The 14,771-nt window shown below is 47.6% G+C and overlaps 1 protein-coding gene across 1 annotated transcript; it reads right to left on the bottom strand.

The window, feature by feature from the left end:
• Positions 1-635: 635 nt before the first annotated feature.
• Positions 636-13,489, bottom strand: CCDC90B (coiled-coil domain containing 90B). The gene is made up of 9 exons (XM_081024405.1): positions 13,354-13,489; positions 11,026-11,145; positions 10,468-10,571; positions 8,043-8,144; positions 5,104-5,145; positions 4,935-5,006; positions 4,778-4,831; positions 3,492-3,606; positions 636-2,282 (listed from the first exon to the last, which is right to left on the bottom strand). Exons 1-9 carry the CDS (start codon positions 13,424-13,426, stop codon positions 2,227-2,229), a joined length of 738 nt encoding a protein of 245 aa, XP_080880531.1. The 5' UTR covers positions 13,427-13,489; the 3' UTR covers positions 636-2,226.
• Between the last annotated feature and the right edge of the window lie 1,282 nt (positions 13,490-14,771).

The following is a 14,771-nucleotide window of genomic DNA, read 5'->3' as shown; positions in this document are numbered from 1 at the left end:
ACACCTTGCACACATTCAAGTCTATGCTTGCATGGTAGGCACACACTTACATTGGGATGGGGAACCTGTGGCCCTCCAGATGAACTTTCCTGAACTCCAGTTCCCATTAGCTCCAGCCAGCATGGTCAACAGATGGGGGGGGGGGGGATGGGGAGTTGCAGTCCAGCAAGAACTGGAGGGCTACATGGTTCTCAGCCTCACCTGAAGCTCTTGTACAAAGCTGTGTGTGTGTAGCCCACTTCTAAGTACGCATTGGTGTGGCCTAGGATGATAATTCAACCCCAGTATTAGGAAAGAATAGGTTTCCTCCCCCAAAACACAAGAGCTGCAGTTAGAAGCTCCCATATGCCCCCCCCAAAGCTGCTATTTGCATTGCACCAACCTTTGACTTACAGTTATGGATGCACCAGCCCACACCAGCAGTAAAGGACTTTAAAAAATAACTGCAAAATGCAAGCATTCAGTGCTGGCAGAATTCTAGCCAGGAAGTGATCCCAGCTGTGGTCTCTTGAGAGCACCACTCAATAAATTTGAGGTGTTTAACACCAAAAGCACAACAAGGTTTCAAGCATTCCACAGGGGGAAATGCAGCCTGAGAGAGTTTTATAGAGCTAAAAAATGCAATAGTCAATGTCTTGCGGTTGAGTATGCATTTATTTTTTCCGTTATTTAGAAGAAAAAGTAAAGCTTTATACAGGCCCGCTCCTCCGACATCCAAAATGAGAAACTGAAAGCTAGGCTTTGGGAAGGAGGTGGGAAGACTCTAGCTGCCCGTCAGAGCCCGTGAGCCTCCTTTCCAAAGTCCAGTGCAGGGGTTGGCAGTTTTTGTGGCTTGGGCCAGTTCACAGTCCCGCAGACGCTGCGGTGGGCTGGAGTGCGTAAATGCTATTTCTGGCGCTCCTTCTGGTGTGCGCAGCTTCCCATTGGCTGCAGGACCTTCCTGCAGCCAATGGGAAGCCGGCCAGCGGCACAGAAGGCAGTCCCTGCTCTGCTCCGCACCGGTTCAGCGCGGTGCACGGGAGCCGACCGAGAGGGCGGCAGGGATCCATGGGCCGGTTAAACGACCCCCATGGGCTGACTGTGGCCCATGGACCTTAGGTTGCCGACCCCTGGCCCAGCGCCTCGCTTACTTGGCTTTGGGAAGGCAGTGCAAGGCCTGGAGGGAGTGTCAAATGTTGGAAGCTGAAGGGGCACAGGCTTTAGTGAGCAGGAAGAGGCTGTGGCAGAGAGCAGTCCGGGCTCAGAGGCCGAAGCAGAGGTTGGAGAGGACTGAGGGCAGGAGGCAGAGATGAGGCAGGCTGCTGAAGAATCCAGGGGGGTTTCCCCTCCTGCTATGACCAGATCCCCTCTCCCCTGGTCTCCCAGAACACACAGAGAAATGAAAAGAGGAGAGATTGGTTGTGCGCAGACACCATTTCCAGTTGCTTGGGAAAAAACCCAGGAGCGAAGGGGACATAGGCAGCTGTGGGGACCTTTAGTCCTCGCAACTGCCTCATTGAGTTGCTACTGGGAAGAGTTGCTAGCATCACTAGCATCACTGGTTTCTTTGAATGAAGAGTTAACTTCACACCACACCAATATTTTTGCTGACAGTAGGTTCCCCATCAAATTGGGTTGCAAGATCATTTCTCTACTGCTCAGGCCAAGAGGAACTAGCGGGATCCACCTCCTAGGAACACAGAAAGCTATACCTACTGAGTCAGACTGTTTGGGCCCCGTAGCCCAATACTGCCCACACTGACCGGCAGTGGCTGTTCAAAGTTACAGGCAGGGGAGCTTTTTCTAGCCCTAACTGTCGGGGATTGAACCTGGAACCTTCTGCATGCAAAGCAGAATCTCTACCGCTGAGCTATAGTCCTTCCACCTGGGAGGGTGTCAGAAAAACATACATAATGATGACAATGGGCATAGCAATCTCTCCATCAAATAAGCGTCTTCTTTTTTGGTTTTCTTTTTTTTATAAAAAAATGTCCCACCCATAGATCTTTTGGCTTTGAGTATGTGGGAGCACCAAACCAGCCCTGAGAGATGCAAACTAGGTCAGGTTTTGCTCAGACTGCTGTGCCTGTAGAAAACACTCCCCCCCACCCCGGTTATGTGTTTAAAAACCAATACCCAACACAAAAGGCTTTGAAAGAGTCTGCCAGAGATGTGTCATCCAAGCATGGTGTCGATTCAAATCAGAAAAGCGCTTGTTCTGTCCCTTGTTCCCGGAGGCTGGCTTTTTCATTTCCAGAATCTGTAGAATCCCAGGGCGATGGCAAGACAAGTGAATACAGAGGCTGTAAATAAATACAAAAAGCCACACACAGAGAAAAAGAAAAGAGTAAGTTTGTGCCAAGCATCTCAAAAGGGTTTTAAGCTATGCACAAGTTGCTGTTTTTTGCTACTCACCAAAATATTACAGTGGAGCCTCCGTTTTTGACATACAGTGGTGCCTCAGGTTAAGAACTTAATTCGTTCCGGAGGTCCATTCTTAACCTGAAACTGTTCTTAACCTGAGGTACCACTTTAGCTAATGGGGCTTGCCGCTGCTGCCACCAATGCATGATTTCTGTTCTCATCCTGAGGTAAAGTTCTTAACCTGAGGTACTACTTCCGGGTTAGTGGAGTCTGTAACCAGAAGTGTTTGTAACCCGAGGTACCACTGTAATCCGTTCTGGAAGACCGTTCGACTTCCAAAATATTTGAAAATCGAAGCAGGCATTTCCGGAAGCATTTGCTTACGGAAAACTCAATACGGAAGCCGTGTGGCACGTTCGGCTTCCAAAGAGAGTTCAAAAACCGAAGCAGTTACTTCCGGGTTTTCGACGTTAGAAAGCCGAAACATTAAACTTCTGAGACGTTCGAAAACCGAGGTTCAACTGTAAATGGTTCATAGTCCGACTCCTCGCAACATCTCCTATTAATTAATTGATTAACTGAATGTAAACACCGCTTAAAACTTTAAAAAGGAATCTCGAAACCTCCATAGTGATTTAAGCAGAGGCTCCAAGTGGCTACAGGTAGCTGGCTGGCTTCCCAGAAAGCAAAATAATAGAATCATGGAACTGCAGAGCTGGAAGGGACACCCAAGGGCCATTTAGTCCAACCCCCTGCAATGCAGGAATCACAGCTAAGTGCTTTCACTGCAAAAACACCAACAAGAAAAGCAACTCCATTTACAAAAAAACAATTAAAAGAACATTTTGTATGTTAAAAGCAATTTCAAACCCAATAGAGACCGGGACAAAGATCTCCACCTAAAAGATCTTCAGTGGGTGCCAAAAAGGCAGCAGAGAAGGTGCCTGTCTGAGGTGTAATGGGAGGCAGCTCCAAAGGCAGGGGCCACCACAAGAAAGGCCCGGTTCCTACATCATGCAAGATAGGCCTCCTAAGAAAATAACTGTGTTGGGCTGGGTGCATAAAGGGTGGGACAAGGCTTTTAGGCATCCTGGCTTTATACGTTTTACTCTTCTGGAACGTGATTTTTCAACAGCCCAGCCACATACCTGCCAAATAACGTATCGTTTCTAGCTTGTTCGATTCCATGAGTGTTTTCAGGGCTGCAATCTCGGCATCGATTTTATTGCTGACTTCCGTAACGGAACTGTTGGTGCTCGAATCCTAGAAGGGAACAAGGCAAGCGATGCTTTCCATTGGAGATAAGGCCAGAGAGAGAGATAGAAAACCTTTTCAGTGTTGGCCCCATTTGTACAATTCCTTCTCCTGCGAAACCCACCTGGTGCCAATGTTTATTATCCTTTTCGGGCCAGGCAAAAAAACCACTTTTATCCTATCTGTCTTTTAAATATATTAAAACAAAACAAAACATGGCAGGCCTTTACCCTTTTGGGCTGTGCTCGCCCTGGTGCAAACTGCCCCCATGCAACTGCTTTCAGAAAATAAAAAGTTGTCTCAGGAGCTCCAAAAATGCAGCTGCACCAGGGCTAGGGCCTTTTCAGTGATGGCTCCGACCTGGTGGAATGCTCTGTCCCATGAGACTAGGGCCCTTCAGGATTTAACCTCCTTCCATCGGGCCTGTAAGACAGAGCTATTCCACCTGGCCTTTAATTTGAATTCAGCCTGATCTTTTATTTCCCTTCCCCTCCCCTTTTATGAAGATCACCCGCTCTGAGACCCCACAGCTAATTCTCCCCAGGCCTCCTCGCTGGCCTAAGTTAGGACCAATTCAGCCAGCTAGCCCTGGGGATTATCTAATGCTTGATTTTTGATTTTTATTGTTATTCATGTTTTTATACTGTATTTTATGCTGCTTTTATAATTAAGTGTTTTAAATTTGTTGTTAGCCACCCTGAGCCCGGTTTTTGAACCGGGAAGGGCAGGTTATAAATAAAAAAATATTACTATTATTATTATTATTATTATTGGTGTAAGGCAGGGAGGTCGGGTCGGAAGCAGGTGGTACCCAACTTCTGTCTCCCCCCACATCCTCCTCCCTGCTGAGTTCTTCAAGGGCGACACTGAGACTTAAGGCGGAGGAAACCGACAGTGAGGACCACCCTCTGGGCTGGATGTGAGTAAGAAAGCAGGAAAGTGGGTCCTGGGTGTGGGCACATTGAGATGGGTGGGGCAGTGGTTTCTTTGTCCTAATGGTCCAGCCTTCACTGGCTCCAAGGTTACATACAGGCTGGTTTTTAGAGGGCTCAGCGAATGGTATGCAAGCTTTTGATGCCGGAATTATGCTGAGGTGGCACAATTTAAGTGTAAACACACACACACACACACACACACAGAGAGAGAGAGAGAGAGAGAGAGAGACCCCTCAAAGACTTGCCTTTTTATGAAACTCTGTTGTGGCTTCCATGAGCTTTTTCTCCTGATCTGTGAACTGGAACGTTTTAAAAAGAAAAAGAGCAATATATGAAATTGTCAATTCTCAGAAAAGCTGGAGCCAAGAAGGAAGGGGTGCAATAATGAAAATAATTGCCCACCATGTCGGTCACTCTGCTTCGCTCCAAGTTTATGTCCAGCTTGTTTTCAGCTCGGATATGGCTGGTTTCATTCTTAAAAGGAAAGACACCAAAAAGTACCCTTAAAAAGAAGTTGTCCTCAGAAATGGCCTATTATCCTCCCTCCCACTCCGGAAGCTTGCCCACTTACCATTAGCTGCTGTTTAACTTGATCCAATTCAATCTTCATTTTCTGGGTATCAAGAAAGATTGGGGTGGGGGGAGGGAGAGGAAAACAACCCAGGTCAGGAGATGCTTAATTAAGAAAAATGAAAAGTAAAATGCTTATAGCAATGGGGTGTGTGTGTGAAGATTTGGCAACAACTTTCCATGTTGCGTGGAAGACATCAAATTATGAAAGCATAAAGGCAAAACTCATAAGCAATTCATTGGAATTAACTCCCATGACAGTGTATATATAGGAATGGCTGGCTTCTTGTGACCGTAAGAATATGGGGTAGCGTCCAAAGGGTAAAACTGATTTAGAGAAGGGTTTGATTAAAACACCAGAAAATGACGAACCATGCATCTTATTAAAGGTAAAGGGACCCCTGACCATTAGGTCCAGTAGTGACCGACTCTGGGGTTGTGGCGCTCATCTCGCTTTACTGGCCGAGGGAGCTTCCAGATCATGTGTCCAGCATGACTGAGCCGCTTCTGGCGAACCAGAGCAGCACATGGAAACGCCGTTTACCTTCCTGCCAGAGCGGTACCTATTTATCTACTTGCACTTTGATGTGCTTTCAAACTGCTATGTTGGCAGGAGCAGGGACCAAGAAACGGGAGCTCACCCCGTCACGGGGATTCAAACCGCCGACCTTTTGATCGGCAAGCCCTAGGCTCTATGGTTTAACCCGGAACACCATAAAAGCATAAGACCAGTCCCTTCACCAAGAAGAGTGTAACTTGCAAAAGGATCTGTAAAACTGTCACTGCAAAAGGAGAGCTTGCATTTTATAACACCTCTTTTGCTATACAGGAACCCCCAATTTAACTTGTGCACATTCAGCTTTATGTGTATGGCAAAAAAACCCAACCGTAACCAATTTAAAAGAGTCGGAAAGTAGGTGGATTTCTGGGGAAAATGACTTTGGCAATCCCACCTGCCATTGAACCAAATGGATTTTGACCAGTGGATTTTAACCAGTGTGCCGTGGCACCCTAGGGTGCCGCGGGCAACACTGGCCTCTGTCCCTCTTTCCTTCCCTCCCTCCTCTGATGCCCTCTCACATCTCTGCCTCCCAAAGCCTTGTATGGCTGTTTGTTGCACCAGCCCTGGCTACAAGCTGTCCAGGCGAATGGTGCCTCTGGGGCTGGTCAGGGGGTGCTGGTTGCCAGTCCGCCAGCCCTTGCTGTTGGGAATGGACAACAGCAGGCCCCTGGGGGGCAGTGTGAAGAGGCACCTCCCTTTGGTGGAGAGGCCTCGGTCCTGTATACCTGAAGGAGCGTCTCCACCCCCATTGTTCAGCCCGGACACTGAGATCCAGTGCCGAGGGCCTTCTGGTGGTTCCCTCATTGCGAGAAGCCAAGTTACAGAGAACCAAACAGAGGGCCTTCTCGGTAGTGGTGCCTGCCCTGTGGAACGCCCTCCCTTCAGATGTGAAGGAAATAAGCAGCTATCTTATCTTTAAAAGACATCTGAAGGCAGCCCTGTTTAGGGAAGTTTTTCATATTTAATGCTGTATTGTTTTTAACACTCGATTGGGAGCCGCCCAGAGTGGCTGGGGAAACTCAGCCAGATGGGCGAGGTATAAATAAATTATTATTATTATTATTATTATTATTATTATTATTATTATGGGAGGGGGGAGGGCAGCTCAGTGACCAGGGGTTGCGGCAGCAGCTGCCCAGAGGACTCACAAGGAGAAGGGAGAGGAGAGGAGGCTGAGGGAACACTCCCCAAGGGAGGGTGTCCAAAAAAGGGTGAGAGGCTGCCAGCTCTGCAGGCAAGGGGTGACGTTACTGGGCTCCTGAGCCCCACAGGGGTGCCAAAGCAAGAATGTAGCTGGCCCAGAGATGAAAGGAGAAGCAGCAACAAAAGAAGAACGGCAGATGAAACTGATGGAGTATGCAGAGATGGCGAAACTGACGGGGAAGATTCGAAACCAGGAAGATCAAGTATTTTTAAAAGACTGGAGTACCGTATTTTTCGTCCTATAGGGCGCACCGGCCCATAGGACGTACCTCGGTTTTTTTTTTGGGGGGGGGAAATGAATAAAAAAAATTAATCCCCCCCTCCGCTGCAGGCTGCCGCCCCAAGCCTCGCGCGCTCGGCGGGACCTCCTGCTGGGCGTGCAAGGCTTGCGGACACTCGCCGGGGCTGCAGGCTGCTGCCCGCAAGCCTTGTGAGCCCGCGGGAACTCCCGCCGGGCTTGCAAGGCTTGCGGATAGCTTCCTGAAGCTTGGAGAGCGAGAGGGGTCGGTGCGCACCGATGCCTCTCGCTCTCCAGGCTTCAGCGAAAGCCTGCATTCGCCCCATAGGACGCACACACATTTCCCCTTCATTTTTGGAGGGGAAAAAGCGCGTCCTATGGGGCGAAAAATACGGTAATTTTATTTAAAAGACCACTGTAAACAGTTAAAATCATGGGCAGGGATGTAATGACACTTGTAATGTGGTATTCATGATGGTAACTATGGATAGACAGATGGATAATGGTGAAAGATGCAGAAAATTTAATCTTAAATATAGAACCCGTGGAGGGAGGGAAGGAGGTCCGAAGGTTCAAAGGAACCTTTTATTTTAACGTTTGAAATGGTTAAAGTTAAAATGTATAAAATTGTGAAAAACCAATAAAAGTTTATAACAGAAAAAAGAAAAAAAGAGAGAATGTAGTTGGTCAAGGGAGCCGTAGACTCAGAAAGGTTGAAACCCTTTGGGTTTTGACTATATTCGATTTTGGCTTTAGGCACGACCCCCAGAATGTAAGTTGTGGGCTTCCCGTATTATTTGTCATTTCTGAAGAACTAAATGTTGCTACTAAAACACAACAAGGCCAATTGCTGCATTTTCTTTGCAGATGAGCAGCCTTAAGTAAATGAAGAGAAAGGAAGGGTGACAGAGCAAATTGCTTTATTGGAGGAAATTACCTCATTCTCTGCTCTCAAGTTGGCAAACTCACTCTTCTCAAGAATGACCATGTCTTTTCGGATGGAGTCGAGATGAGCCATTAACTGCTGCAGAGTTATTTCCTAAATAGAAAAAAAAAGACCTACACAGATGCCCCAAGGCTTTTTGAAACATTTCCAATTCTTTTTGTAGAAAATTAAATTTTAATTCAGGGGTAGGGATCTTTTGCCCAGAGTTTTCTCGGCAAAGATCACCCATTAACTCGGTTTATAACTTTGGGGGTGGGCAGCCTGCGTTTCCGTTTGAGGCCAGGGCTTTGCTGTGCTACAACTCCCATCACCCTCTGTGAGCATAAAAAGCATGATGGGAGTTGTAGTCCAGCAACCTCTGGAAGGCATCCCATTGGCTACCCCTGCTGTAAGACAATATGGAGCTTGAGGGACCATTGGTCTGACTTGAGGACATGGCGGCTTCCCACGTACCTATGTAATTACCCCAGAAACTGGGAAACCCTTCAGAAGTGGTTGCCAAGGAGACGTCTGTAGCTATGCACTGAAAATATGCACTGAAAGCAGGACTTTAAATCTCAGGCCTAGACTAAAAGGGTAAAGGGACCCCTGACCATTAATTCCAGTCATGGCCGACTCTGGGGTTGCGGCTCTCATCTCGCTTCATTGGTCGAGGGAGCCGGCGTACAGCTTGCGGGTCATGTGGCCAGCATGACTAAGCCGCTTCTGGCGAACCAGAGCAGCGCATGGAAACACCATTTACCTTCCCGCCGGAGTGGTACCTATTTATCTACTTGTACTTTGACGTGCTTTCGAACTGCTAGGTTGGCAGGAGCAGGGACCGAGCAACGGGAGCTCACCCCATTGCGGGGACTCGAACTGCTGACCTTCTGATCGGCAAGTCCTAGGCTCTGTGGTTTAACCCAGAGCGCCACCCGCGTCCCTCAGGCCTAGACTACTGGGTGTCAAAAGGCAGGCCGCAGAATGATACACAGCACCACTGCACTTGAAGGGAGCAGGAAGCTCTAGGTCAGTCACGCCACACATGTAAAGCACCATGATACTACTTTGAACAGTCATGGCTTCCCCCAGAGAATTCTGGGAGCTGTAAGGGTGCTGAGAGTTGCTAGCAGACCCCTATTCCTCTCAGAGCTACAGTTCCCAGAGCGGTTGAACAATCAATCCCTCTTCACAGGGAGCTCTGGGAACTGTAGCTAAGAGGGAACAGGGTGTTTCCTAAACAACTCTCAGCATCCTTGCAAACTACAGCTCCCAGAATTATTTCAAGGAAGCCATGACAGCTTAAATGCTATGACCGCTTTAGCTTTATAGTGCGAATGTGGCCTTCTCAATTCTAGCAAATATTCCATTTCCCCCCCCCTAAGGAAAAGCACAGAGAAGTCTCACTGTTGGCTTTGGGCCTTTGCTCCTCAAATAACAACAATTCCAAAACGAGTACGGCATTCCTTTTTCTGTCATGAATTTTTAAAAATCCCGGTAAAAGCTTCAGAACTGTTGGAACTGCAACCTTGCAGGCCACAGGGCTTCCTAGTTTGGGTTGAGAAATAAATTCATGCTTGTGGAACAACAATGTTTTAGAATTCACGCCTGGTTCAGGGCTCTTGCGAAGTTTCCTCCAAAACTGTTGCTCTGTGTCAGAACCCAGTAAGGCATGTTCACTTAGGAGTAGTTTGCAAACAAACAGAAAAGCGTTTGCAAACAAAAAGGAAACTTCCAGATCCTTCTACCATGTATGTATTTGGACAGATCCTAGGAAGCTTTTCTTTAAGTGTGCCCAGTGCATCAGCGAAATCTGAACAATAAAGGGAGAACGCTGATCTGTTTCTTTTATAACCCCTATTATTATACTGGGAAGAAGGCAAGATTTCCAGAAACTATATTTTATTCATATCTATATCCAAGGACGTGGGTGGCGCTGTGGACTTGCCTAGGACTTGCCGATCAGAAGGTCGGTGGTTTGAATCCCCGCGACGGGGTGAGCTCCCATTGCTCGGTCCCTGCTCCTGCCAACCTAGCAGTTCGAAAGCACGTCAAAGTGCAAGTAGATAAATAGGTACCGCTCCGGCGGGAAGGTAAATGGTGTTTCCCTGCGCTGCTCTGGTTCGCTAGAAGCGGCTTAGTCATGCTGCACACATGACCCCAAAGCTGTACGCCGGCTCCCTCGGCCAATGAAGCAAGATGAGCGCCGCAACCCCAGAGTCGGTCAGGACTGGACCTAATGGTCAGGGGTCCCGTTACCTTTACATCTATATATATTGCAAGTGGCTTGGAGAGTGATGATGACAAGGGAGAGGGACTTCTCTGTTGCAGCTCCCTGTTTGCAGAACGCCTTTTCCCTAGCAAGGTCTGCCTACAGAGCCTTCCCTGACATCTTCTCAGTGCCAAGGCAGGGAATGGGGCAAAGACCTCTTCTCACCTGCTGAGCCTGGGTCACCATATCTTTGTAGACTGTATCCAAGCTGAGAGTGGACAAGGACGTTAATGCCGCCACAATGGTTTCGGCTTGCTCTTTCCCAAACCCTGCAAGGGTAGATAAAAGTGCAACATGTCAAAGGGGGACTTTTCCTAAAGGAAAGGTTGGGGAATCAGTGGTCCTCTGGGCATTGTACTACATCTCTCATGTGAACACTGGCCATGTTGGCTTGAAGGCTTCCCAGATGAAAATGTGTCCCCCAAGCTGCAAAAGGCTCCCCCATCTCAGCTCTAGATCAAATATTCCTGCCTTCAGATAAATCTGGGGTAGAGGCAAAACCTGACTTCCATGCTGGAGCCTGTGGCTCAATTTCTACTGAGAAGTTTGTACCAATTCAGGCTGCAGAAAAGGAGCAGCTGGTGAAACCAATTGCGCCTTCATGCACAAAAGATCCCTGCACACAGAAAGCTAGACATTCAGGGAAACTGATTTGAGGAATCCTTGTCGGTTTAAGCACCATTGTTCAATTTGCACTGTTGTTTGATCACGCCCTTTGCTCACCGTGTGCCTCTAGATCACGCACTAGATTATGGGTGTCAAAAGTGAGTTTTCTTTGCTCCAGTGGTGTTATTTCGACTCTTCTTACGTCGTATGACTTCACTGGAGCAGTGGCAGCAAAACCTGAATAGAACAAGGAGTTTTAAACCTCTGCTTATATTTCCAAACAGTTTAAGAGCATTCCATGGAACCCATAAAAAAGCCCAGTGGTGCAATCTTACACGCATTGCCTTGAAAGCAAGTCCTACTGTGTTAGGTAGGACTTACCGTATTTTTCGCTCTATAAGAGGCACCAGACCACAAGACGCACCTAGTTTTTGGAGGAGGAAAAGAAGAAGAAAAAATATTCTGAATCTCAGAAGCTAGAACAGCAAGAGGGATCACTACGCAGTGAAAGCAGCAATCCCTCTTGCTGTTTTGGCTTCTGGGATAGCTGCGCAGCCTGCATTCGCTCCATAAGATGCACACACATTTCCCCTTACTTTTTAGGAGGGAAAAAGTGAGTCTTATAGAGCAAAAAATACGGTACTTCCCAAACAGCATCTATAAGATGACAGCTTAAATCTTTTCAGCCCCAGGAATTTTCCAAGCACATGCACCAAAGCATCAATTCCAACATCCTTTAAAAAAAAAAGTCAGTATACTTTATCCCAAACTTCCCCAAATTTCTGAGAGTTGCCTACAAACTGGAGGCCACCTTGCTTTCAGCATTCAAAACAGCTGAACTTTTAAGAGCAGGAAGTAGTACGATTTTCTAGCAGTTAATTGGCGGGTGAGGCAGCAATACAGGAACCTGCCTTATGCAACATCAGGCAACTGGCCCATTTAGCTCAGTATTCCTAGAATCACAGAGTTGGAAGGGAACTCAAGGGTCCTCTAGTCCAACCCCTACAATACAGGAATCTTAACATGCATTCCCCCATCCAATTTGAAACCATACTGGACCCTGCTTAGCTTTGCAAATGTGCTAGCGGTTTTACTGCTGTACCACACTATTGCCTCTCCTCCATATCGATCCCTACAGCCACAGCAGGCACTATAATTCTACAAGGTGTGCCTCTCCAGAAAGAGGGATGTCAGCTATTGCCTACACTGACTGGTAGGGCTTCAGACGGGTGTCTTTGCCAGACTTAGTTGGAGATGCCGGGGATTGAACCTTCTGCAAGCAAACGACGTTGCTCTACCGGTGAGCCTATGTCTCCTTCCCTACAGTATGCTTTGTACTGGAGATTATTTGCCCGCCTAGCATAATATGGTCTATGCCATGGGTAGGCAAACTAAGGCCCGGGGGCCAGATACGGCCCAATCACCTTCTAAATCTGACCCGCAGACGGTCCGGGAATCAGTGTGTTTTTACATGAGTAGATGTGTCCTTTTTTAAAAAATGCATCTCTGGGTTATTTGTGGGGCCTGCCTGGTCTTTTTACATGAGTAGAATGTGTGCTTTTATTTAAAATGCATCTCTGGGTTATTTGTGGGGCATAGGAATTCGTTCATCCCCCCCCCCCCCAAATATAGGCGGGCCCCCCACAAGGTCTGAGGGACAGTGGACCGGCCCCCTGCTGAAAAAGTCTATGCAGTGATGGCTCATGGGGTCAGGGCCAGAGGTAGTGGCCTCTGGATAAATACTGAGCAAAATGGTAGTGATGTGGGGAGTCCTGGGTTGGCGTCAGCTGACCTGCAGCTGCATAGCACTTTAGCCAAGCCCCTGCCCCAAGCAGCTTACAATATAATATTAGACACAGCACAGCAAAATGGAGAGAAGGAAACAGCAGTGGGGTAAACAGGGAAGCACGTATCCGATTAATAGCTGCAGCTTTCCGACAACCGTAGTATTATTATTTTAAAAATTAGTATACCGCCCTTCAACCGCAGATCTCAGGGGCGGTTCACAGCATAAAAAATACAAGAGAAAAACAAAACACGATAAAAGCAAATGTGCAAGGCACACACGTTTCCAAATCCAAGTATTTCGGGGAAGGGTCATAGCTCATTTGCTTTGCATGAAGGAGGCTCATAGGTTGGGCTGGGAAAAGACCCCTTTCTGAGATCCTGGGGAGCAGCTGCCAGCCAGTGTAGGCAACACTGAACTACATGGCCTGACTCTGTGCAAGGCAGCTCCCTGTGCTCCTATCGCCTCTTTTCCTTTTCCTTTTTAGGACAGCACTTCAAAAACACAACAACCTGAGGGTGCGCTGTTGAAAAACGGATCGTGGGAACAGGACGCAGGGCAACACGCAGAAACAAGCCCGACTGGATGCCCTGGGTCTTACTCCCGAGTAAATCCACACAGCCTAAGCGCTGGGCCAGGCGGACCTAGAAGGGAAATACCTCTCTGTGGTGCCGAGGATCCATTGCTCCACCGGACCAGGAGCCTCGCACCTCGCCCTCTAAAGCCCAACATCTTCCTAGCGCCTCCGCGCACGACTCATGGAAAGAGAAGCCGTACTGGGGATTCCCACTTCCGGCCTGGAGCCCAAAGGGTTGCTGGGAAATGTAGTTCTTGCTGGGCACATAGGAACTCCTCTGTTGTTCCTCCTCTTCCTCCTACCTCAAAGCCTTCTGGGAAATGTATGCAGCGCGGTTAAACCAGGGGCGTGGCAAGCCACTTGCAGAGTAGAGTGAATAAACCAATGAATGAGGGGGCTGTCTTTCTTTCTTTTCTTTTTAATCGCAGACTTTCTTATGCAGTGCCCGTCAATCGTAGAATCATAACAAATAAGCAAAGTAGAACAACAAGGTCACATTTGGGGACATGGGCATAGCCAGGGTTTTTTTGTTAGAGGGGGCAGAACCTCAGATTTGTATTGTTTTGTATTTATTTTTACTGATTTAGGGGGGCAGCTGCCTCCCCTGCCCCCGCAACTTGGCTACGCCCCTGGCTATACATGGGTGTAGCCAGGATTTATGTTGGGCTGGGGGCAGGACACCCTATCATCATCCCCTGCCTGGCTCTGTCAAGCAAATTTGGGATGTCTCAACTTTCAAATTACTTTCTTTTGACCCCAAGTGCGCAGAAAATCTTCAGTCCTTTGGAAACTAGGAAGTTAAATTTAAATCAAGATCAGGGTGTGCAAGTATATAGCAAGTATATTTTGCAAAATGACAAAGAACACGCCTTTTCCCATCTTTAAAAAAAAATCTAAACTAAAAGAAGTGTTCTTGGATTTGCTGAAAACCTTTTCAGCACGTCCTTTTCAAACTCCTCCTTTGTTTCCCAATACAGTTAGATAGAGTGACTCACTTAGGAGGAAAGGTTGCTGCATTTGTTCAGAAAAGGGAAGTAAGAGGTGCCGTAACAGGAGTTATGCATTGGCAAGGAGAACATGGAAAGAGAAAAGGTTTTTCTCCCTATTCTCTAACACTAGGACTCAGGGATATCTGGCAAAGCAGAATGTTGGAAGACTCAAGACAGACAAAAAGAAACAAATGGCTAAACTGGAATTTGCTCCCACAAAGTCCACAAACTTGGTTGGCTTTAAAAGAGGATCAAGGTCATAATTTATGCCTGTGGCCATCAGAGGGCAGCAGTCTACCGCAGAAACCTGACAAATGCATGCAATAAATATTAGCCTTTTAGATTTGTCAAGACACTGGGCAGGAGGGAGCACACAACCTAGTATCTCAGGATAAAGGTTTGTCTCCCCATCCATCCATTTTTGCAATTATAGGAATAACGCTCCGTTTCCTTCTCTGCCCTGTATCCACCTACCCTCAGGCTCTGGTAGGAGCTGTTCTTCAACGTAGGG

This window comes from Podarcis pityusensis, assembly GCF_964106645.2.
Source record: "Podarcis pityusensis genome assembly, contig: HAP1_SCAFFOLD_70, whole genome shotgun sequence".
Taxonomy (NCBI): Eukaryota; Metazoa; Chordata; class Lepidosauria; order Squamata; family Lacertidae; genus Podarcis; species Podarcis pityusensis.
Note: the sequence above shows the minus strand (reverse complement) of the source record. Positions and strands in the feature narration are given on the sequence as shown.

What these genes read in the sequence shown, in the direction of transcription:
- CCDC90B (XM_081024405.1), bottom strand. Translation starts at nt 13,426, where the DNA reads ATGTTGGGCTTTAGAGGGCGAGGTGCGAGGCTCCTGGTCCGGTGGAGC. An exon ending in AAGTTAAACAGCAGCTAATG is followed by an intron (nt 5,007 to 5,103) that starts GTAAGTGGGCAA and finishes TTTCCTTTTAAG; the next exon opens with AATGAAACCAGCCATATCCG. An exon ending in AACGATACGTTATTTGGCAG is followed by an intron (nt 2,283 to 3,491) that starts GTATGTGGCTGG and finishes ATTTATTTACAG; the next exon opens with CCTCTGTATTCACTTGTCTT.